Source organism: Tasmannia lanceolata, unplaced genomic scaffold (assembly GCF_043159265.1).
Source record: "Tasmannia lanceolata isolate RefF3 unplaced genomic scaffold, GAP_Taslan_0.1 ptg000016l, whole genome shotgun sequence".
NCBI classification, from domain to species: domain Eukaryota; kingdom Viridiplantae; phylum Streptophyta; class Magnoliopsida; order Canellales; family Winteraceae; genus Tasmannia; species Tasmannia lanceolata.
The window spans coordinates 4089163-4115276 of NW_027518693.1; the positions used below are offsets into that span (position 1 = coordinate 4089163).

At 39.3% G+C, this 26114-nt stretch overlaps 2 protein-coding genes across 2 annotated transcripts; both read right to left on the reverse strand.

The window, feature by feature from the left end:
- LOC143848361 (F-box/kelch-repeat protein At5g15710-like) lies at positions 1–6956 on the reverse strand. The gene is made up of 2 exons (XM_077357285.1): positions 5438–6956; positions 1–215 (listed from the first exon to the last, which is right to left on the reverse strand). Exon 1 carries the CDS (start codon positions 6557–6559, stop codon positions 5453–5455), a length of 1107 nt encoding a protein of 368 aa, XP_077213400.1. The 5' UTR covers positions 6560–6956; the 3' UTR covers positions 1–215; positions 5438–5452.
- A 1456-nt stretch (positions 6957–8412) lies between these two features.
- Positions 8413–24972, reverse strand: LOC143848531 (FAD synthetase 1, chloroplastic-like). The gene is made up of 5 exons (XM_077357480.1): positions 24651–24972; positions 16348–16400; positions 12779–12914; positions 9488–9663; positions 8413–9397 (listed from the first exon to the last, which is right to left on the reverse strand). Exons 1-5 carry the CDS (start codon positions 24851–24853, stop codon positions 8883–8885), a joined length of 1083 nt encoding a protein of 360 aa, XP_077213595.1. The 5' UTR covers positions 24854–24972; the 3' UTR covers positions 8413–8882.
- Between the last annotated feature and the right edge of the window lie 1142 nt (positions 24973–26114).

A 26114-nucleotide genomic window follows, 5' to 3' on the forward strand; every position in this document is an offset into this window, starting at 1 on the left:
AACCGAGAAATCAATCACCTTCAATCCGAAATATATGAATTTCAATAATTAGAGATGTCTATGCGTTTGTCCATAATATAAACATCTAATCTAAAGACAGCATAGGCCTTATCACATAGGCGCGACCATATTTTAATAATGACATTACTCACTTTGGTTTACACTTTCTGATTGGCCGCTGAGAGCTTTTTGGGAACTGCAATAGCCTTTGACAGCTGGTGAAAACATGTAAAACAAGGTGAGTTCATCCCATTATCAAAACATGGTGGCGCGGATAGCCTATCAAATATCATAACAATTTGTGTAACCAGTGTAATGCAATTTCAGTGGAAAACAATAAGAAATTAAGACATCAACCCTATGTAATACCACTGAAACTGAACTGAAGTTGAGAAAATTTAATTTAATATTTTAAATTTTATTGTATATAACATTGAAAACATAGATCTGATGATAAATGGCACTATAGTATAGATTTCTATCCTATATCCAACCAGTCCCTAAATACAACATCTAGAAAATGTTGCAAATGGCTCTTCTTAAAGCAGAAAATGAAGCACGTCAGCATCATCATATTATGTTTCAGATTTTTGCAGGCTTATGCTTCCTGTCATGTTGTGCCCCACGAGCTCAGTCTCTATGTTCTTTACAAGAGACAAGGCCAACCTCTAATTCCTAATGAAGAAAAGGAACCATACCCACTTACACTTTTCTTTCTCAATCTCATGCATGAGTCATGCACATGATAATGTTTATTTATTGAAGACGTAGGTGGGGTGCGTGTGTGTGTGTTGGGGTTTGGGGGGGGGGGGGGGCGTGTCTCTCAAAGATCTTTCAGCCACTTGGAGACCCCTTTCTCCACATATATAATCCAATTCCAGGTATATTTTGAGCATTCAGGAGCAATGTAAACTTTTCTTGGGCCAACTGTCATGGCCGCCATGATGATTATCACCTGGGACGATGTTAACAAAGGGTGGAGCATCCACCGCTGAGTTGAACATGTGTGTAAATGTATTTGATAAGAGCTTTACTGTCTTTCATGATAAGTTTCATTGCGCTGAGGAGATCAGGGTGATGAGGTTACTTGACATGAACCGAGGGCGTCAAGAATGAGGAATCATTAGTGGCTCGGAAGTGAGCCATGGATGATAGAGTTCGAAGATGCAAGAAGAGAGGGTGAGAGAGAGAGAGAGAGAGAGAGAGAGAAACATTCGAGTTTGAAACTAAGGCAACTTAAATACCAGTAAAATATAACCCAACTAAGATCCCAAAGACCAAATGATAGTTTTAAGAAGAAAGAACATAACAGAAGTCAGAATACACGATGCACTTCTCATTAAAAATGAAACGGATACATCATAATCAGACGCGGCTACAAAATTAGACTTATATATATGCCATCAAACTCAATCTCTTAAATTGGGGAAATATGACTGATAACTTGTGCAGAAATGAAACAACAGGATATACAATCCGGTCTCCATTGAATACATGCAACTTGGTTCGACACTACAACAGACATGGCACCAGAGATCTTGTGGGATCAACTGTGGTACTTTCATGGAGGACTGGATCAAGTGTGAGGATAGATACAATGACACCATACTAATATGGATAGTAGGAAAGAGCTCAGATCATCATAACATTTGGAATATTATCCAATCAAGTTCAGTCGATCCAGGACTATTTTCAGCTAATGTGGTTGGTTGGACTAAATCAGTGATTTCTCTATATTGAACATAAAGTTGCTAAGAAATATGCAAGTTGCTAATAGTCTGCATTGAACTCTTCCTCTAATATATGTTTCATAGTTCCACACAAGCACAAACCATCATTTTACCTTATTCCTCCAATACTCTCCTAATTGTACTTGCCAAAAAGGTAATCTCTGCTGCACATACAATACCTTATAGAGATCCAGATACATAAATTCACCAGAAAAACTTCTAAAAGGTTTCTTAGATTTATATACAACAATAAAATATCATTATTTTGTAATTTATCTATAAATGGAGTCACTACTTATGACATAAAATGGTTTTCTGTAACAAAAAGGAGGGATTCATATTACCCTAGGCTGTACTGCTGACATCGTCAGTCCTATACCTCCACACCTCTCATATCTGAGAAATCGCGCCATGGTTTAATAAAGATTGCCTTTAAGGTATTTGTGAGCATTTTTTAAATTTTTTTAATGTTATTAAAGAGTATATATATATTATACTTTCAGTTTCAAGTTTTCTGAAACTCTAGAGACCAGAGCTGGACTTTTTTATTGGATGCATTCATAGAATCAGTTTTCTATACCAAGTCGGTCTCCTCCCCATCCTTGTGTTGGTAGCCAAATGATGAGAGTGATATAACGAATTCGGACAAAGATTGAATATGCTGAACTAGTTTTCAAAAGGGTATTATCACCGTGGAAGTAGACTGGTTTTTTGTGCTTTTTGTCAAAAGTACATTTTCATGGAAAAACAAATCTGAGATGCACTAAATGCTGGTGATTGTTGTGTTCAAGGTTGGACCGTCTCTGAAACAAAGGCATTGGCCAGTTCTGTGACGCATTCAAATGCATCTCAAACCCAGGGAAGTAGTAAGATGAACCACGCTGGATGCTAGATCACGACCGTCAGATTGGCGGGGTCAAATTACATTGAATGATCAGAGTCTGCAAAAATGTTTATTGGAAGCAGATTCAAACCTGGAGATATAAATGGACAAACAAAAGAGCCGAAGGAAGATTGATACAAATGATGAGAAGTGCGAATCTGAAAATCTCACTGTGATGTTATAGTTGTTACACTATATGCAGACTAGCATCAATAAATGGTTAACCCAGAGGTCGGAGGTTCAATCCCAGCTTGCCTACACACACAAAAACAACAATAGATGTTTACCTTTTTGTGGACAACAAAGGATATAAAGAACATTGTTGCCCAAACATACTCCCACAGATGTGATATGGCTAGGGTCAATCAACTACATCATGATATAACAAATCTTATTCAGGGGCAGATGCCAGTTGAGGAGTACCATAGTACCCTTAGGTGTCTTCCTAGGAACTCTGGAGAGATTCTAGGTTCTTTCTTCCCCTCTTTATCTTCTAGTTTACTTAATTCAGTCCTTGATATCTGATATCTTAAATCTGTGTTTTTCGCCCAAGAAGTCTGTCAACCAAAACAGCCAATCCTGTTGATCACCATGTTCTACCCAATATTTCCCAACGAATGTCCCTAGTTTTTGCACAGTCGGCAACCCACCATGACACTTTTTGATCCAATTCTTGATCTATTCACAGATTCCAAAAACAGTTACTCTAAATCATAGTTGCCAGAGCGAGAAGTGAGTGCGATAAGCGATGCAGGAAGCAAGTGCGGGAAGCAAAGGATTTGGAAAAGAGACAATGCATGAAGAGAAAAAACTCAAAAGAAAATGAAGAGACAAAGCTCTAAAGGCAACCATTCTCTACTCGTATATGGATCATTGCTAAAGAATATGGTATGTTAACCCTGATCCCTATGGTCGACGGAGTCGAGTATTTTTTTTCAAGCAAGGGAGCATGCTAGGAACCGTCCTTAATGAGAATTAAGAACTAAACAAGAAAGATGGGGACCATGCTCCAGGATTTTTGTATTCCCTTGAAGGCTTGGCTACACCTCCTAGGGCGTTATTATAAAGAAAGAAGCATGTGATGGAAACAGTGGAGGAAGAAATTTCCTTGGGAACATAACCCTAAATATGATCTATGAGACACCAAAGATCAATTAATTGTTCATCACTTCCACCTTAACCGCGAAGGTCGTTGCTCAGGTACTCAATGTTACCTCAGTGAAGAACTTGTGGAAAGCTTTACATGCTTTCTACTTAGAACAGTCAAAACTCACACCATGCAACTTCAGATAAAGCCTCACAACATCCAGAAAGCAAATTTGTCTATTCATTAGTATTGGATCAAGGTGAAGGAATTAGTGGATCAATTTGCTGCTATTCAGCAAATCTTAGATGAGCGTGATAAGGTTGGGTGCACACTACAGGGAGTTTAAGATAAATATATTTTCATTCGTACATGCATCCTCGGTTGGTCAGATTTCCAATCCTTGCATCCTTCCACAATCGGCTAATTCCTTATCCTTTTTTGAGAGAGAAGTATTATTGTTTCAACATGATGGCCTAATGTTTACCTCCAAGCTTTCATCAAGCCACCCACTAGCCAAGCCTCCTCTACATATACTCATGAGCATGAGTTTTTTTATTTGGTCAGCCCATCTTATAGTGCCCTGTGGACAAAGACAAGGCAATGGTCACAATTGAGGGCATCATTGAGACTATCAACAGTTTTATTACCTGCCCTTTCCCTATCCATTAGTACAACCTGGACCCATTCCTATTCAGTCTGGACAAGGTAGTTCATCACTTGATTGAGCAACTTCGCTTCCCACACCAACACATCCAAGAGACTTTGCCAATTGCCACTCCTCCCCAATTTTATCCACCTGCCCCAGGATATATTGCTCCTTATCATGCCCCCCTGCTCAGCCCGATATCACCGAGGGCACTTAAATTTCAATAGATCCCTCCGTTGATGATGTAAAGCCATAGGTAAATCAAATTCAGTAAAACTCATTTAACTTTTTCATGAACAACCACGAAGACAAAACCACCTGTATTGACAAATGAGGACCAGCGAAAATAATCTAGATATAGATATAGATATGTGGGCTGAGGGCATAGTTTTAAAACGCCTTCGTATCATCGTGGACTCCCCCAAGTCGACTCATTTTTCCCTTGGCCACGTTCTGTGTATTTCTGCCGCATTCCACGTTTTGCCCTACAGAGTCAATAAAAACTCCATTGACTTGACTCTCCCCAGTTATGACCGCGTCCACCAAGTACTCGAACGTGTTGTGCCGAGTCAACTAGGATTTTCTTCGACCATGTTCTGACCCGCATCCGCATTTTGAAACAATGCCTGAAGGACCAATTCTCCCGAAATAACATTTCACACAGCCAAGAGAATCTTCTGCTCCATATCATTATAATAAGAAAACATAATCAGTGCGACAACAGATGATAATTTCTCTATGACTCAGTTAGAAGATGTCTAAAATCACATGAGATACATGCACAGGCCCATCCCATGTGCATGCAAAGAAAGCTATCCAACATACTAAAGCATGATGGATTAAAAATTTTAAATAGATCAACAATACATTAAAATAAATTTGATTTACACAAGGAGAAGTTATATGACAAGAGTGACATGGGAAATTTTTGCAACATACGATCGAAACAAATTGCAGAGTAAAAAAAAGACAAGCTCCTGGATGACAGCAAAATCAATAAGCAACGGGTAATTGAGAAGTTAATCAATGGCATGGAAACAAGTGGGATTGGTGACAAGACATGACAGGATATGGAACAACAATATACATACTCCGCAAGCAATTACTCAAACTCTTGCAGACAAGCTAGGCTCATATGGCAACCCAACAAGATTATTCCTTCCCATTGCCTGGAACTGACTCCGTCCACAGATTTCATTCTCTGGCAACCACTTCCAACTCTGATCCAACAGGTTGTAGATAATCGATTGCCATCCTCTATGGGTGCTAAAGCACAAAAGATCCCCATGACCCTGGCACTGGATCAGTATCGAATGTGGCGAATGTATTTTCCTCAATATATCATCAGGCATAGACCCAACCTTAACCCATCTTAGACTCTCCCACCTAAGCTCCCATATACAAATACTCTTAATCAAGTAATCCTCCACAATCTTCCCAGCCAACAACAATCTACCCTTACAAATCACCAATGATGGACACCTCAAATCACCCGGCGGCATCCTCACATTCAAATCGACCCAATTTCGTTTCTCCAAATCATATGCAATCAATCGATAACCTAGCGATGTGTTAACAGGAGTCCCCAGGCAATAGAAGAAACCGGCGTGCCAAATCGCATGAACTTCATACCAAAACTGCAAGAATTCTTGCCCAGACCGACAATGGTGGGCCCACTCACCGGTTCTAGAATCATAAACCTCAGTGATGCTCTCACTGCAGGCGGGTTCAGAGGTACCCGTGACGAGAATTCGATAAGAACCCGAGGGTTTATCTGCCACCATACCGACTATATCGATGTAACGAATTTGAGGCATTTCGGGTAAGATCCTATGCGAGCTAGTCACCGGATTACAGATGATTAGGGTTGGGTAATCGGAATTCCGATTTCTAAAACAGAGTAGGCCACCTGAGGAGGCTAATAAGAGGACCTGGGAAGAATCTAAAGAACAACGATCAAAGAGTGGGAGATTGTTCCATTGGTGAGAACTAGGGCTAAAGGCGGCGATTGTATGGCGCGTGTGGTAGATGAGGAACCAGAGGTTTTGAGGGGAGATTGTGCGCCATAGTTCTAAAAAAGAGTCTGATTTTAATAGAGAATTCCAGTGTTTGCATACGGATCGGCAGAGGAATATGGAGGGAATTGGGAGGAAAGCGAGGATTTTCTCGGTGATTTCCTCAGGCAATCGATACCAGAAGCTCCTTTCCACCATTATATAAACCCTAACCCTAGATGGACCAAAACCGATTTCTTTTATTGGGGAAATCTATTGATCTTCGAGGTGGTTGATTTTCCAGGTGAAGAAGAGGAAGAGATAGGGACGAAAGGAAGAAACCCTAACCCTAACCCTAACCCTAGACGGAGCAAACGGTTTTCTTTTCTTGTTTTGACAGGGGGAAATGAAATCGATTGATCTGATAATTCAGGTGTTTGATCTTCTTGTGAGGGTCAATAGATTGATCGTGAATTGCGTGTGGATTGAGGAACACGACCTCAATGGAAAGAAAAATGGAAGAAAAACGAGACCTTTCTCTTTCTATGTCGCTTTTACAAGTGTTTTTTATTTTTTATTTTTTTATCTCTTTCCTTATTCGCTGGAGAGGATTGATTTGTTCGTTCGTACTTTTCCGCTCCATTGTATGTGTAAGGGTCTTTCAATATGGGAAATGATATATTTGTGCCCTTTTGTTCCTCGGGCCAGCCCCTATAGTGTATTTAATTATGACTCATGAGTCTTATGAGTATGACTACTTTTTTACACTATAGGGGTGGCTCGAGGGAGAAAAGTGGGCGAATAAACAATTTCCCACTTGTAATATGTGATATAATCCGGATCTTCGTGGAAAGCTTGGTGATGCTTTAGGTTGAGATTTGAAACATATTTCGTAAATGAACAATCCTACATTTTATTTGTCATGTTTGAATAGATTGTTAGATAATGATCAAGGGAGAATTTATATGATGGGTGGCCGTGAAAACACGTGAAGTCTAAAAAGGTAGGTACCGCCCACTCCATATGATGATCCAAACCGTTCGTCTGTTTGGGCACCCTAAAAATCATTTCCATAGGATGATCCTAACCCTCCGATCTGAACTGATCTGAATATGGAGTGCCCCAAAAATCATTTATGAAATCTTCTACAGATCGGAGGGAGAGGATCAATGAAATCTTAGCTTACCAAAATTAGCTTACCATCTGAATTACCACGGGCACCAATGCACCATATCCCACTCGTGCCCTCTGAATTCTCCCCCTCTCAACAATTGGTAAGCTAATATTCTACGTAAAAAAGTCATGGTTGCCAGACATGACCTTAGTTAAAAGAAAATTCTTGCAATTAGAGCTACAGGTGAAATCTTCGGACATGGGATGGCAGGAAAATACTGCCATGTGTATGGTAATTGGACCACTAATGAATCTTGACAGCCATATAACCAAGGACCTATTTGGATTGCAGGAATTTTCTGAAAAAGAAACACATTTCTAAAATTTCCTACTATTTTACACACGGAAAAGATAAACTTGAACCAACCATGTTCAATTTATGAAAATATCCCTCTAGTCTAGAATAAGTGAATAACCATAATCATAACATTTCCTCTAAATTATCAAAAGAAGAAAAAATTCCGCCGAAAAAGTTCTTTTGGGAATACAAACGGGGCCTAATCGGATGATCAGATCATAGCTGCTTAGTCAAAGGCAATGGAAACATAACTTCTTTCTAGGGGTTTCCAAGCCATTGATTCTTCTCACACTTCAATCTTATAGTTGGGGTTCCATGCGAAAGCAATAGATCCCACATTGGAAAAGTGAATGGATGTGAAAGGGCCTGTAGGACTTGGGCAACCTCTCCTTTACGGCTAGCTTTTAAGGGTGAGTTCTACCTGGGTACAACTCGTTGGTGTACCCTCATGGACGTAGAAGTTCCCACGTTGCTTCTACATGGAGGGGGTGATTGGTGGTTCCATGCGAAAGCAAAAGATCTCTCATCGGCCATCCATGAGCGACCCATCAGTACAACAGTCCAGATCACCAAAATACATGTGCCACATATACAATGCATATTACCACATCCCTTGATCAAGGAGTCTTATAAAAAAAGGATGAAAGATGAGAGAGGACAACTGTTTAGGGTCTTTTTTAGATTTACATTACAGACTCTTTATGATAGCACTTTCTTTTACCCTGGATCATATTGAATGAAAATAATGTGAAAGAAAAAAAAATCAAATGTAACACATAGGACTGTTACCTTCATGTCATAAGCAAATACTTAAACCAAAAAGGGAAAAAATTGTATTACCCTAAACCTTAAAAGCTACCAAAATGAAAAAAAAAATGCAAATACTTCTGTGAAAAAAAGGACTGTTAATTCCCCCTTGCTTCCTAGAGTAGAGATCTCCCTGTTCCTGGCATGTATATACAGCTTCTCTTCAGCAGCCACATGCGTCATTGTCGTTCCATATCTATAAGAATAACCATACAACAGATCAGGTCAAATCCAAGGTCCACCCATTGCACCAGGGCAATCATCTCAATCTCCTCCGGGCCCACCAAACTCGATACCCACAGATTGACAGTCCTGAAATGGGACCCACATTTGAGAATCACCAATGTCTAACTCCACATGGATGTGTGTCATATCAATCATGGCTTTGCATGCTCCAACAAACATGTCATCCACAACTACCGTGCAGTACTCATATACACCCTCCTTGGGCGGCTGGTTCAACATACATAACTTGGGAGCTGAGATCCGAGTTCTCGTCACAACACATTCCTGGTTCATCATCAGCATGAGACGGTGTTTCCTCCCCAAAAGCTCCGACACATATTTCACATCGCCAGTAGCAAGAGCACGACGAACACGTGTAGAAGACACCTGTCCTTTTTCCCTTGAATCATTGATTTTATTTACCTCATTCGAGGAGCACAGGTTTTTATCCATGACAGAGCTCACAATGTAGGCACCCAATCCATATTCCTTGCATAAGCTCACCAACTCTGATGCATCGCCTAAAGCTTTATATCCAAACCGATAATTCTCGCCTGCCATGGGGAACAGGTGAAGTTATCTAAGCAAATGCATGGATTAGAAAAGCAGAAGAAAATTCAGAAAGAAGGATGGATTATTGATACCTGCCACAACTCCATTTACTCTGAGCTCGTTGGATAACCTCTCAACGAATTGTCGTGGAGTAAGATGTCTAACACTAGAAAATTCGACATGAAATTCAAGTGGGACAACATTACCACAGTATGAGGCCCAAGAAGAAAGAACTCGCTTCCGGTCGCATTTTGCGACAATTGGAGCCCTGCGAAGAAACTAAGTCAAACATTTCGTGTATATGCATGCATTGGATGAAGTTACATAGCTAATGTTTTCACTGGAATACTACACAAAATTATCATTAATCTATATGCATTAAATTAGGAACTTGATATTTAACAAAATAGCCCAAGAGGTCATGGTTAGGCGATTAGGTCCAAAGTCCACCGCTCATTCACTCCGCTATGGACTGGCCAAGGTAACCCAAATAGGGTACCAGCATGATAAGGTTTTGATGAGCATCAAAATCTGCAAGACTAGGAGCTTCCCACCTCCGTCTACATGTGAGTGGATATCATATTTCTGCTTTTCTTATGGTTCTCCTTCTCTGGCTTAAAGGAAATGTAAACCATAATAAATAGGCTACACCCAGAAAGAAATAGGTTTTTTTTTTGAACTGGCACCCAGAAAGAAATATTCATCATAAATGAAACAGAAACCTGACATGAACTTTTAAAAAAATTGTCACTACAATTTGATGCATGTGCAAGCCATACCCCCACCAAAGATTGGCATGCGCGGGGGCCATGGACCACGCATTTTGGACTCTATTTTGTCTGTGGAAAATGAGAAAACCTTTTCTTCTGGGCTGCACCTTCCAATGCATGGATTTTGGGTAGCTCTTAGGGCTGGAACTCAAGTATCTCCCATCAAGTAAGTAATTATCTTCCTGTTCTTCTCTGTCCTCTCTAATTTGGAATAAATATTAATGTTTGTGTGAATTTATTTTTGCATTGTCACTTCTTCACCAGATTTATGATTGTTCAAATATATTCCAACAATCATCCTGGAATGTTCTAGTCTGTAAGACCCTTGACAAGACAGCATCAAGTGGTATTAGAGCCTAGGTTAGGCTGAGATTTAGTACTCTCCGACCATATTGGCCGTAGAATGATGCGTATAATCTAGCAATTGAAGCACATGTGCAACAAAGAAGGTCAACAACACGACTGAATAACAATTTGACCAGCAACAGCCCCACCCACCCACACACACCAAACAAAAAAAAACAATTTGACCAGCATGTTGAGAAATTCCAATCATTGGCAGCAAGTTAAGTGGAGGGGCTGATAATAGGGGCAAGTGCTATGACACAAACCTCAAGGATTTGGAAGAAAATCCAGAGACTTCGGCAGCTAGAGATGTTTGAGAGGGGATTGGTCATGCAAATCAGCAAGGCAAGACTAATAAGTACTTCAAATGCCTCGGATTTTAGCAAACATTAGTGGCTTGTCCAAACAGAAAGTTTGTATGCCACATTAGTGGCTTGTTCATACCCTCCATTGGGAAGTTTTTGGTTGCATACTATGAAGAAATACTAGTTTACGATCTTTGTGAGGATCGCCTTTTACATCTAAGTCAGGTGATGGACAGGCTGCGAGAGCTTGTCATATGCCAACCTCAAGAAGTGCAATTCCGTGAAAAATAGGCTAATAGCATTGGGGTACGTGGTATTAACTTTCTTAAAGTAAGTATAAAAGATTTAATAACACCTTCTCCAAAAAGCTTAAGATTTTGGAGTAACTGGTCGTTTTCACATGTTATCAGAGCGAAGGTCCTCAATTCAAAACTCTTTGATAGTAAAAATCCACATGCAATGGCCAAAGTGCCAAACCCAAAAGAGGGGCCACATGTGCCATGTGTAGGCCAAACCTAAAAAGATGGGCGACACGTGAAGGAGAGTGTTAAATTATAAAAGATTTAATAACACCTTCTCCAAAAGCTTAAGCTTTTGGAGTAACTGGTCGTTCCACAAGCTTCCTACATCGAGACGGACCAAAAGGTGGAGGCTATCTTTCCAAGGCTTATGCTTAGAATCATTTACCAGCTCCGCAGCTTCCATAGTTATGCCACTTCTCATCAAAGGTTCTTCAGGATTTGCCTCGGGGTTGGTCAGTTTCAGTGGATAACAGAGATAGAGAAGAACTTAGTTGATAAAGTCAATGTTTAAAAACTTGTTGACACGACAAAGAACTCGCCCGAGTCAACAAGGATTTTTCTTGGCCACGTTCGGCACCGCACCACATCCGCATTCCACGTTTTGCCCTACAGAGTGGGCCACATGTGCCATGTGTAGGCCAAACCTAAAAAGATGGGCGACACGTGAAGGGGAGTGTTAAATTATAAAAGATTTAAAGCTTAAGCTTTTGGAGTAACTGGTTGTTTCACAAGCTTCCTACATCGAGACGGACCAGAAGGTGGAAGCTATCTTTCCAAGGCTTATGCTTAGAATCATTTACCAGCTCCGCAGCTTCCATAGTTATGCCACTTCTTATCAAAGGTTCTTCAGGATTTGCCTCGGGGTTGGTCAGTTTCAGCGGATAACAGAGATAGAGAAGAACTTAGTTGATAAAGTCAATGTTTAAAAACTTGTTGACACAACAAAGAACCGCCCGAGTCAACAAGGATTTTTCTTGGCCACGTTCCGCACTGCACCACATCCGCATTCCACGTTTTGCCCTACAGAGTCAATAAAAACTCCTTCGACTCTCCCGATTTATGACCGCATCCAATGCATTCCTGGCTGAGTCCGCGCTGAGTCAACAAGGATTTTTCTTGGCCGCATTCCGTGTCACATCTGCATTCTTAAACACTGGATAAAGTAGAAGATGACAGCGGCAGCTGTTTTGGCATTGCTAAACTTCGAGGTGGATTGTGATACCTCTGACATGGGCATTAGATTAGTAGTATTGAGCCAGGAGGTTTGCCGTATATTTTTTTAGCAAAAAGCTGAATGACTCTAGGCATCAGTATATGGGTCCTTCTCAATGGTGGCAGCTCGTTATCTTTAAAGTACCCCATGTCAAGTTACTTCTACAGATGTACATGACTTTTAAATTATGTACCCATAACATTAGTAGGGAAGTACATATTATCCACCATGTAAGCATAATAGATAGTATCAACAAAGCACTTCTATTGTAGCACCATAAAATTTATTTGAATTCTAGTTATGAAAATCAGCTAAAAGCAAGAGCAAGAGTATTTGCGAGAAGAGATAAACCATATTTAGCACATCATAAAATGTTCTTTCTATAAATGAACAGAGAAAATACAGATAACATTATACCATTTACTTGAAATATTATAGCGTCTAATACCTGGATTCCCAGCCAAGTACTTCTGCCATTCCCACAAATGATAGGAGAAAAGGAACTCCAGCCTTTGATGCTTGTACTGCTAGTTCTCGATGACCAATGTGAAGGGCATCAAACTTTCCCAAAGCTACTATGCCTCCTACCAAATTTGTGGGAAGGAACCATTCAAAGTTGCGTAGAGATCAACAACAGAAATAGAGTTTACTAAACAAAATATACCATTACGCATTTACACTACTAAATATATGAACACATGTAAATGACTAAAGGGCATGGATAAATTTGTATTTTCATTTAAAGATATAACCTTTCTATGGAGAATAACAAATTTAATGAAAGAGAAATTACTGCTTTCATCATCAGGATGCAATAATAAATTAGTATATATTTGCCAAAGTATACATGAGAAACTTGTCATCAAATCATTCACCATAACAAACAATATTTTAATTAGTCTTGAAAAATGCACAAATCTTCCATACTAAAACACAAGCAAGATGTCTGTATAAGTTTTTAAACTTCATAAGCTGGTTGTTGTACAAGTTAAAATAGGACAATTAACAAGCCTACAAAATTGAAAACACAGAACACAGAAATAAAAGAATGCTTCTCAAAGTTATAAGGAATTGGAAATAAATAAACACAGATCCTTTAAATTCGAATAATCGCAAGATAATCCAAACTCCAATATAAACTCGTGCGGCATCAAGATCACATTAGTGAAAGCCACGCCCAGAAGTATCTTGAAAAAGGGCCTCTAAGGATTGGCAATGTAACCATGAACACAGAGAAATTCCCATCTCAAAAAATTGAAAATACAAGGATGCACACAACCTTTACCCCTATTATCATTTTTCCTTTTCTGCTCACAACATACATATATGAACAAGCCATTGATCGAATGGATCGCCAATAAAAGAGGCATTTTAAAGGTCTTTCTTAGGGAAGAAAAGTTCATGAACAAACTTATAATTCAGCAAAGATGATCCAAGAGAGAATGGATCGCCAAACCATCATGCTAACATCAATAGTGAGCCCTACAAACAAGGCTCCATTTGTCATGAAAATTGGCCAACTTAGTTATGATAATTAATAAAAATTTATTAATATTTGGTAGAAGTTTGAGTAGGTTTTGGTGGGCCATAATGAAAACGTGAATAGTATTTTAGGAACAACAATGTATAATACATTTTCTAATTTTATTTCGGGCTTTTCCAAATGGAAATTACAAATTAGGCTTTATTTGGGTTGATCGAAGGGCTGAAATTGATTCTATATCAATGGATAGGATTAAACTATGATTTACGTTGTTTTAGGCCTACAAATATGAAGTTTAGCATACATTTCAATGGGTCAATGAATAGTTTGACTAACGATTATCCATGTTGGGTTTTGGGTTTACACTTCTTTGATCATGTTTTGATCAAATTAAATGTCATTTTATCTCTCTATCAAGCATTTTTGTGAAGATCTAATGGAAAGCTTTATGTGATTCTTCAGTTCTCTAGCAATATTTCTACTTTAAATCCTAATAGTTTACTTGCATGAAACTAGTATCAGAACTAGTATAATAATGAGAAAAATCATTCGAGGGTTCAAAATGGAAGAGGGGAAGGTTATATTTCACATGAAAGGCTTGATCAATTAGAGCAAATTCTCCAAAGGATATTACAAAGGCTAGATCGTCTCACATAGATTGTGAATTCACCATATGTGGGGAAATCAGAGAACAAAGATGCTGTTGATGAAGAGTTGGATGATGGAGGATGCATCGACATCAATCCCATTAATGCCTGTGGGACTCTAGATGTGAAATTTGAAGTTGAGATTGTAATAATTGAGATCAAGGGGAAATTATTATAAGAATTTATATGCTCGAGCGCAATAATGCAGTTAAGACTTACGAATAATGTTAGGAATACCAAAATTCAATGATAATTTCATATAGATTTTTCTCTACACTAATTGTAAATGAGATGACTATCTTTCAAAAGATCAAATTGGAGAGTGTTTATCGAGTCAAAAACACTGTAATCACCTCCAAAGATCATTAATGATGAGCCATAATGGCAATCTAACATCTTCCAAAGAAGGTGTACCTTGGTAAAAAAAATTATGCAACTTCATTATGGATGGAGCATCCAATGAAAACATTGCTTCAGAGGAGAAGACGGACAAAATACAATTGGAAGAGAAAAGCATCCTGAGCCGTAGAGGATCTCATCATGAAGGGAGGTAGGGTATTTGTTACTAGAAATTGCATGGTTTAATTTTTATTTTCTATTGAGTTAAAGTATAAAAAGGAAGTCTGGGGCGATATAGTCTCAATGGATGCATGTCAGATATTGCTTTGGAGACCACATAAATATGATCGGAATGTAACTTATAGGAAAAAGAAAACCACATTATTTTGTGAATGATGGAGAAAAAGTAATACTTCAGTATCAAGAAAGATCTTAAACTCAAGCATTCATTCAACCGATTCTAAGAGCCAAGAAATATACTTTAGTACTCCAAAAACTGGCATAAAGTATTGTGTAGATGAAGTAAAGCATGCACAGATTTTCATTCTATGGTGTCCGCATGCTAGTGGATTTGGTCCCAAGAGGATCTAAATTATTGTTATATTTACCTTACTTTCGACATAAAGTAGTCAGGGTCTCTTAATAGAGCTTATCCTCACTGTGAGGATGAATAGATTTTTATTCTGACAGTGTCCGCATGCTAGTGGATTTGGTCCCATGAGGATCTAAATTATTGTTCTATTTTCCTTACTTTGGACATAAAATAGTCAGGGTCTCTTAATAGAGCTCATCCTCTCACTGTGAGGATGAATAGAATACAGGAATCATTGGCCACATCTAATGAAAAGTGTGCAATATATGAAACCTACAACATATGGCTAAAAATTCTATTTGGATGGCATAAATAGGATCAAATTGAAATTTGTATCTCTTCTTCCCTGTTGAGAAGTTAATTATGGAAGAAAATGGAGGGATGTGGAAGATAATAGGGTTTGAAAGAAGGACATCAAATGCTAACATTCATCTGAAATAATCAAATGCCCCTTTTCGTTTATCAAAAAATGTGTGAAGCAAAATATTGGTCGGCAACATAGTAACTGCTATTTGGGTTTGAAAGAATGAAATCAAAAACTGACATTCATCTCAATAATCAAATGCCCCTTCCATTTATCATAAAATGTGCAAAGCAAAATATTGGTTTGAAACATAGAAACTGCTATTTCTATATATTTTTGCATAAATAATTCAAGTCTCTGCCACAGTTTACCACGGCAGCATTTCCAGATAAAGTAAAAGTTATAATTAAATATGTTTAAGAGAACTCTATATTAACCTACCCAAACATGCCAAGAAGAATTCAAAGTCAAATATGACTAGAATTTGAAACAATTTATCTAAACATTCGACAAAGAATTCAGACTAAAATAAATACAATAAAAGACATGTTTAGAGCATTAGTTTGTGTAAACATTCCAAGAAGAATTTTAAAAAGCACATGCACTATACTTCTCATAGAATAAGAAACATAAAAATTGGGTCAGCTTGAACCTGTCACAGGGCAGACTCCTTCAGAAAGAAGATCCCGGTCATTTTCCTGTTGACTTCACAGGAAGAAAAATAAATCAACTACTTATATAAGCTAGGCATCAAATAGACATAAATAAATAAAAGAAAGACAAAAAAAATGTTCCAAGTATTGAGTTTTTAACATGGAGGAAAATTATTCCACTTGGCTTGATGTTACATTATAATTGTTAGTGTTGGAAGATCTTCATCTATGCACAGGCAATCAAAGGTAGAAGAAGTAGAAGAAGAAAAAAGAAGAAAAAGAAAGAGAGAAGAGAAGCGAAGAGAAAGAACTCGAGTGGTTGAAGCTCCAACCCCACGATTCTATGCATTTATAATATCTTAAAACATTTACAAGAACGCCATGAGGGGTATCCAATGATGTGCCCAATCAATTAAACATAAATTCCTAACTCTTTAGCAATATAAAAGGATCGTGAGTGGGCACTAGGCAGTGAGCCCTATCTCACTCAAGTTCTTTAACACTTCCCCACAAGTTGTTGCATCAGCTGCGAAAATATGCCTACCAGCTATCTTTGGATTTCACATAAGGTGTACATATCAATTTACTGACTACCTTCTCGTTAGCAAAATGGAAATCCACTTCAATTTGTTTAGTCCTTTCGTGAAACACAGGAAAGCAAAATGTTTCCATTTCCATCCCCACCAAAACGAAATCTACATGATTTCTTTTTCCGTCATTATCCCCCCAAATTTAACCGAAATTCCTGAAATTCGACTGAAATTTTCAAAATTCGACCGAAATGACCAGAACGACAAAAAAAATGGAAAGATGTTATTATTTGCAAACATTTCATTTAATTAATGCGGAAAATGATATTTGGCAGGTAAAATCATTGACCTGCACAACAATTACCAAGTAACTACTTTACCACCAACGAGGGTAAAATAACCAGTAGTTGGAAGCATGGTTTTAAATTTTGTCCGAGACAGAAATTTAAAACCGAAATTATAACAATTTTAACAAAATTTAAACCGAAACAGAAATTGCCACCGAAAATTCAATCCCCGGTTGGGAGAGCATGCCTCAAGGAGACATTTCCCAATCTTCATGTGATAAACCTTCCACTCTTAGATGGTCATTTTTCTTGAACATAGGTTCTTTTCCTGGTGCTCCCTTAAGGAACCTTTGAATATGGACAATAATCTCCAAATGTTCCACAGTAAGACTTTGCATTAATTGGCTGAAAACAATTACAGGGAAGGAAATATACAAATGTGATATGGTTAGGTAAATAAGCTTCCCAACTACACGGAGGCATATACAAAGATCTTTAAACAATCCCCTTGCCCTTGGACAACTTTGTAGTGGGATCCATCAAAGTATCAATAAGCTTTGCTCCTAACATTGTTGTTTCTGACGAGTGGTCTGTTACATATTTCCTTTGAGACCGACTAACTCCAAAATTTGACCGTGTAATTTTGATTCCAAATAAATAGCATAGATTACCCAAGCCTTTGTACATGATCTTGCAAATATTTCTTAACAACTATCTTTTCCTGATCATACTCAATAGCAACAATATCATCCACATATATTGCAATAATCAAAATATGTTTGGCTTGGAAAACTGCATCACTAATTATTGCGAGGATGGTCGGAGGACTGGCAGGCGAGGGAGAATGGTCGGACAACTGGCAGTGCTACTACTGCTCCTACCACAACTTTAGTTGGCGGCAAAGATGTAGAAGGTGCATGCAAGTTAAAGCAAAACCAAACCCTTCTTCTGTAACGCTTTCCGGGGGTGGGAAGAATTCCAAAAGGAAAATTAAACTAAGGAATAGACCTGGTGTTTGGTTTTGCTTCCCCTGTAAATATCTTAATTTCAGGTGGCGGGATAAGTGTTGTTGGTGTCAACAGTCTGAAATACCCTCACAATGGGTTGCCCGTGGTAATTCAGGGCCTCGTCTAGAAGCTAATTGTGGGCTGGACAGCCGATGGCCTGATTCAGGTAATATCCATTTACGTGAGGGTAAAGGGAGCCCAGCCCTTTCCATTTTCGGTAAGGAAGTGCTAACACGTATGGACACCCTAAAAGCTTGTCTTGTAGGAAAAAAGAAAGACAGTAACGTGACTCTGGAGGATCTCTGGTTTTGGGCACAAAAAGTTTGGGATTTTCCATCCTTACATTGGCCTTGTACTTTGGCGGAGGACGAGATCCTCTTTATGTTTGAATCTAAAGCCCAGGCATCAAAGATTCTTGCGATGGGATCTGAAGCCCTAAGTAATCAATTGGTTTCTCTCTCATCGTGGAATAGGGAGTTCCTTCAAGGTAAGGAAGCCCTTTGGGTTAATTTTTATGGTATCCCATTACACGCATGGGTTGTTTCAACGGTGGAAGCTATAGGGAATCTCTTTGGTAAAGTATTGGAAACCAAAATGGAAGGCAACCACCAGCATTGTATGAGCTTTGTCTCGGCCAAAATTCTAGCCCCCCGGTGGCATTTCCATGGTTCTTGTGTTAGAATTAGAATTCTTGACAAGGTTTACTCCATTGGGATTGATTTTCAGAAAAAACATGATAATAAAAATGGTGGCTACTTTTCTGAGTACTCTAGTTCCTTGGGATGTTCTGGTTTGAGCATTATGCCGTCGATTGGGGGTTCCCCGCCGACTGAGGATCGGATTCCTCGTGAGCCGTTGGTTCCCCTGACTAATTCAAATCTCAAATCCAAGGATGGCGCTGAGAAAGAGCTCGAAAAGGGTGCGAAGGAGCCTACCGTTAGGAGTGTTGGTCAGTCTTGTGTGCCCCTGGTGGGGCTCGAGAAGAGTAAGCCGTTTGACTCTGCTGCCCCTAGACGGAAAGTTGCTTGGTCGGGCTTACCCAATAAGGAAAGAAATAAATGTGCCTTCCCTCCAAAAATAAGGAACAATTTCGTTTCCCGAGCCTCTAACGGTGTTAATCATGGCCTAAATCTTAATGCTATGGTGGCAAGATCGGGAAATAACCTCCTCGCACGTGTTGTTAAGAAACTTTTGTATGTATCTTTAGTAGGGTCAAGAAGGAAAAATAGTAGACTCTCAAATCTCCTCAAATTTTATTCCCGGTCACCCAGGGTAGGATTTGCTTCGGGTTAAATTATTATTACTAGTTATTCCAGTTAGTAATTAGTAGCTTTTGGGTCTGGGGAGGCCTCCTTTTTGTTGTGAGTTTTCCTCATTTTCTAGTGATCGAAGCTTTGGCTACCCTTGGGGCTTTTGGTGCTATAGAATGTCATGTAGCAGTTAAGAAAGATGACTCTTGATGAAGAAATGGTCTTGTTGGGAGATCGCCTTCGGAAGCAATGAAAAGACTTCAACTTTGAGTCTCGAGCTAGGATCCTTACATGGCTGAGCCTCTGTGGGGCATTATGCCATCGATTGGGGGTTCCCCGCCGATTGAGGATCGGATTCCTCGTGAGCCGTTGGTTTCCCTGACTAATTCAAATCTCAAATCCAAGGATGGCGCTGAGAAAGATCTCGAAAAAGGTGCGAAGGGGCCTGCCGTTAGGAGTGTTGGTCAGTCTTGTGTGCCCCTAGTGGGGCTCAAGAAGAGTAAGCCGTTTGACTCTACTGCCCCTAGACGAAAAGTTGCTTGGTCGGGGTTACCCAATAAGGATAGAAATAAAGGTGCCTTCCCTCCAAAAATAAGGAACACTTTCATTTCCCGAGCCTCTAACGGTGTTAATCATGGCCTAAATCTTAATGCTATGGTGGCAAGATCAGGAAATAACCTCCTCGCACGTATTGTTAAGAAACTTTTGGATGCATCTTTGGTAGGGTCAAGAAGGAAAAATAGTAGACTCTCAAATCTCCTCAAATTTTATTCCCGGTCACCTAGGGTAGGATTTGCTTCGGGTTAAATTATTATTACTAATTATTCCAGTTAGTAATTAGTAGCTTTTGGGTCTGGGGGGGCTCCTTTCTGTTGCGAGTTTTCCTCATTTTCTAGTGATCGAAGCTTTGGCTACCCTTGGGGCTTTTGGTGCTAGAGAATGCCATGTAGCAGTTAAGAAATGTGACTGTTGATGAAGAGATGGTCTTGTTGGGAGATCGCCTTCGGAAGCAATGAAAAGACTTCAACTTTGAGTCTCGAGCTAGGATCCTTACATGGCTGAGCCTCTGTGGGGCATTAGGGTGGTGGGTATCCTTATGGTGGAAGAAAGAATTATTAGCAGAAACATTCTGCCTATTGATTGGGACTTCGGGGGAACTCCTCATTGACATGCTGGATTTCTTGATCCTCCATGATTATGGCAAAGGGGAGTGCGCATTTTTGGCTTGTCATTCAAAGATACAAACTGAATGACTATCTAGATGGTGATGACAAGTCTGTTTGATGAATGCCCTAGACCATTGGGTATTGGAAAGGATATGAAGAGGTTTGGTGAAGGCTTTTTTGGTTGCGGTAGTAGATGAAGATCTCGAAAGGAAAGTGATATAGCTATTTGGCAGGGTGGGAGTGCATGGAAGTGTTGACCTATCTGCAGCTTTTTGACCCAAAAGATTTTTTTGGTTTTTATTGGCCCAGGAGAATACTCCTGGCCACTCTTAATTGATTCTATGTGATGCAAGTTGGGACCACTGGTCCCCAATGTAATCTTCATAGAATCAATGAAATTGTCAATTTAAAAAAAAAAAATGTTTGGCTTGTCTCCACACGAAAACAGAGTGTTTCACACACCTAAGACGAAATCCATACGTCATGACGATAGAGCTAAATTTCCCAAACCAAGCACGAGAGGATTGCTTTAGGCTATAGAATGCCTTTCACAATTTGTAAACTTTCTCTGACTCCCTGAGCAACATATCCAAGAGTTTGCTCCACATAATCCAGTCCATTTAAATATTTGTGGAGAAGGGCATTTTTGACATCTAGTTATCACAACGGCCAATCAAGATTAGTTGTGGAAATAATTACCATTACAGAGTTCAACTTTACAACAGTTGCAAAGGTTTCTGAGTAGTAAATGCCAAATGTCTGGGTGTGTCCATTTGTAACCATTTGAGCCCTCAAGCATTCTATTGTACCATCAAGTCGATAGTTTAACGTATAAACCAAAGGACCCCCAGCTGCATGTTTCCCCGCAGGTAATTCAACCAGTTCCCAGGTTTGATTATGTTGTGTAATGGGGGTTGGAAAAGAAACATGATCTGGAATAGAGGACCCCAAATGAGCTGTTAAAGTATAATTGAATAAATAACAACTTCTCCAACAACTTAAGCTTTTGGAGTAACTGGTAGTTTCACACGGTATCAGAGAAAAGGTCATGAGTTCAAACCTCCTTGATGTCAAAAATCCACATGTAATGGTCAACCGAAAAGTGGGGCCACATACGCCACGTGTAGGCTAACCCAAAGAAAGAGAGGCCACATGTGAGGGGGAGTGTTGAAGTATGAAAGAATAAATAACACCTTCTCCAACAGCTTAAGCTTTTGGAGTAACCGGTCGTTTCACATGAGCAAAGAAAGAAGCAACTTCGAATAATGTGACATCAACACAACATACCTTTTTCATGAAGAGGGATTGTAACAACAATACCCTTTTGAAGTACGAGTAACCTAGAAAAACACACTTAACAGAACGAGGATCAAGTTTATCCAATCCTGAAGTTAGAGCATGGATGAAACTCAAGCAACTAAAGACGAGGGAGATAGAGAATAATGGTCCATTAGGAAACAAAAGAGAATGTGGAAATTTATCAACTACGATAGAGGAAGGTATCTTGTTTCTTAAATAATAAATAGTAAGCATCACATCTTCCCAATATTGCTTAGAAACAGAATGTCATTTATGAGCAGTCATCCACAACAACAACAAAATATTAATGTCCATATAAAGCTGGAATGTGAGACAGTCCCCAACCATCTAAATGAATAACAGAGAAATGGACTAATGTCCTTTTATCTTGTTTGGAAGGACATGAACTACTATGATGCTAGCCCGACTGAAACACATCATGATCTAGACCAAAAATAGACTCAAGACATTGAACATTTAATTTTAAACTATGGGGGAATGGATGACCTAGACTTTGATGCCAAAGTTGTGGTGATATTGTAGTATGCAAAGTTGCACCAGCTAGTCTACAATCCAAATAGTAGAGCCCTTCTGACTCTAACCCTCCACCAACCATCTTCTTTGTCTTATTTTTTGAATGATTCGTATTCTTTGTCTTTAGATTCTAGAAAACACAATATAAGGGATAAAAAGTTAGAGTAGCCAAGAGACTTTGTCAATTTACTAAGGGCACATTGGTTACCATGAGTTTTTTTTTTTCATGATAAATCGGTGTCTCAAGTGGAGATGAGGGTGAAGTGGCTAAAAATCAGGAAACAAAAAACAGGAAACTAGTGTCTCCGGTGATGAGGAATTGCAAAAAATCAGGAAACAAAAAACTCTAATCAGCAGAAATGACTTTTTCTTGATTTTTATCCACTTTTCAGGCTGACCTCAATTGTGCCCTCTCAAATATCTCACCTTCTCCCACTGCCCTACCCCTCTCTCACCACTTGGATACACTGATTTATCAGGAAAAAAATTCCTGGCAGCCTGACATGGCCTAAAAGGCAACAAATTAAGAGGAAAATTAGGCAAGTGCAAAACAGACCTCAAGGAAAGCTACTTTGTGGGGCATGCGATTCCTTGGCAAGCAAAGGTTGCAAGGGAGCCATCAGTAAGAGTGGAGGAGTGGGAACTCGACTAGTCAAGATAATGAAAAGCAGATGAATCATCAGTCAAATGGTTAGAATCATATGGATCAAAAATCTAAGGAGATGCACATTGAGAAGCAAGAAAATAAAAATTACCCATATGAGCCAATGTAGCAAAGGAAGAAGGTTAAGTGTGTGTGTGTGTGTGTGTGTGTGTGTGTGTGTGTGTGTGTGTGTGTGAGAGAGAGAGAGAGAGAGAGAGAGAGAGAGAGAGAGAGAGAGAGAGACAGAGTCATCTTTGAGATTTTTTGTTTGTTGAAGAGTTGTGAGAGGTAGGGGAAAATCATTTATAGATATGGGTTATTTCTAATTTTATTCAGGTTTTACAGAAATCACTCTTCATTCTTTCTTAAGGTTTTTGGATTTCCAAGGTCTTTGTGATTGGGATCCATTATCTAAACAAAAGGGACTTGTTCCTTTCCCGCAAATCCGAACTAGAGTTCTACCCTTCTCATGGATTAAAGAACCATTGTATAGGAAAAGCACTAGATCAGTTAGCTGTCATCCTCCTCTATATTAATGACAATAAAAAAAGCAAGAGAATATCATGGGATTGTTTCCTGAACTCAAGTGTTTTACTAAAGCAATTGACATTTTCTGATATTGGTACCAGAACCTTCTATGGGTAACAGATCAATTGTTAGAAGACCTGATAATCCCCTCACAATTAGAAGAATAGCTCTAACTACAGACCATGACATTGTTATATGAATACATAGAAAAATAACCATGGCTCGCAGCAATGACGGAAATAACCGACTTAGCATGCAAACATGACCACAACGAAAAATCTGTAATTATATCATTAAATCTGGCTCCTCCACACATCTTGACAGCTGAAATAAAGTTCAAAGATATTCAGAAGCTTCTTTCCCCAAGTCAGTGTTAAGTGCCATACATCTTTGCAAAAGCAATTTTAACCTGACATGCTTGCAAACAATGGCTAAATAGTAATACAATGATTAGAGTCTGTTCTTACTCCATTCATTTCAAAAATGATTTGGGTCCATTGGTGCTTTTTCATTGTTAATAAAGTTCTTCACTAGTCAATTAAAAAATAACATAAAATCCATAGCTGTTTAACGGAATGGTTATTTTCAGATGAAATTGGAGTAAAGAAGTTGACAGGAGAGAATTTCCCATCTACAGCCATCTCTGATTTGGGTTTGATGGGTTCTACTTCTATCTATGGTGTTATAACTTTAGTATCACCAATAACATAGGAACCCAGTATTGAAAAACATCAAAAGCCCACAAGAAAAGCACTAAAAAAAAGCACTCAAAACTGTTAGGTACCTAACCAATACACCAAAAGCTCCACATCTAATGGAATGCTTTAGGCTAGCCCATTTAAACCCCTTCCATACCAGGTTGGGCCCCACCTAGTCCCATACCTAGGCAGGCCTCCACTCACGACCGTATCAAAAAACACAATAAATTTTCTATCAAACAGTCCAATACCAAACAAATAACAACACCAAATCTAGATAAATGAAGGTGGGTGTAAAAGATAACAGCAGGAAGATCGAAAAATCAAGAACAAAAACAGGGAGAAGGTGAGAGATTGAACCTGAAACTATCTGCAACCAATGGGTTCTTGCGATGAGGAGCTTTAGGACAGCATGAGAGAAGTCTCTGCAACCGTTTTTCCCCAAACTTAGAGGGCTTTGGGAAGAATTTCCGGCAAGGAATGTAGAGACAAATTGGGAATTTCAAACAGGAACTTGGGTCGTAACCTCGCAGGAAATTTGAAATACGGCACCGACCTTCCATCCTTCACAGGGCCTTGAGAGCCCAACTAGCAAAGGCCCTCTTTTTCTATTTTGTTTTCTGAGAGAGAGAGAGAGAGAGAGAGGGGGAGGGACGTGGCCATTGTTTAGCCAATGCAGCTGCAAGGCACGGCTGGTGTGGGGCTTCTACCACCTATGCATGGGTTTGGGTGCTATGGTGGGCGTGGGCCTCACTCATGGGTGTACAATGATGGCCTAGCCCCATCTAAACCTTTTGTGTAAAAAAGTAGGCCCCATCCCAATGTGTTAGATGGGTGGAGTGGTGGGCCCCACTACATCGAAAATAGAGGTGTAAAATGGTAAAGTAAAACGGTAGACCCCACCAGTATTATGCACAGTGTAAAATGGTGGGGCTCACCTAGTTCCAAGATCCAAAGCATTGGGTAAAAAAAAAAAAACCTTTTCTGTAGGAAGATCCTAACTCCCACAAATATATGAAGGAGATATCTGAGGAAGTCTCCAGGGAGTTCAATGCTGTATTAGCAATCAATTTTGCTGGTGACACCCCCTATTGAGATGATTTTCTAAACAGCTAATTTATGCTGGGCCCAACAAATGAATGTTGGATTTTCGAACTAGGTGGGCCCTCCTACATATTTTAGAAACTATGCTCACCTACGTGCAGGCGCAGAATAAAAACTCAAGATAACATGACTATAAATCATGCTTAAGAGATGATCCAGACTATCCAATAATTCCAATAGAATGCAAATTGACAATCAAGAGAGGAGAAATTATATGATGAAAAGCCGTATAAACACATAAAGTTGGTACGATAGAAGTACCACCCTTCATATTTGATCCAACAGCAGCTCCTTAAAAAGTGAGCTGCTGTTGGATCAAATATCAAGGAGGGGAATGAGTATGTGTTCATACGGCCTTCCTCGTATAATTTCTCCTTCACATGCTAGATCCTTTCAATGGCGTATAAATGATGTTTAGTTTCTTAGGCCATGTTCATTTTAGATTTCGACAACCGATTGTGTCTCCAAAACCAATTATTGGACTCAAAATTGCATTCAATTTCGACCCCAATAAATGGTTTTGAACTCAATCAACTATCGTAGAATCGATTCTCAAGAGACACGTTGTCATTCACTGCCAGATGCTACTTGTCTAGTTCCAAAAACGACCTTTACTTAAAGTGCCCAAGTGGGATTACCCAGGGTCACAATCTGTGGGGCCAGTAATAGCTGTGCCAATCGTACGGTTGATAACTCGTGTCACTATTTGTGGGTGACACA

Coding starts and splice junctions, on each gene's coding strand:
- LOC143848361 (XM_077357285.1), bottom strand. CDS start 6,559: ATGGTGGAAAGGAGCTTCTGGTATCGATTGCCTGAGGAAATCACCGAG.
- LOC143848531 (XM_077357480.1), bottom strand. CDS start 24,853: ATGGAAGGTCGGTGCCGTATTTCAAATTTCCTGCGAGGTTACGACCCA. Junction 9,664..12,778: donor GTACTTGGCTGGGAATCCAG/GTATTAGACGCT, acceptor GTTTCTTCGCAG/GGCTCCAATTGTCGCAAAAT. Junction 9,398..9,487: donor AGTAAATGGAGTTGTGGCAG/GTATCAATAATC, acceptor TCCCCATGGCAG/GCGAGAATTATCGGTTTGGA.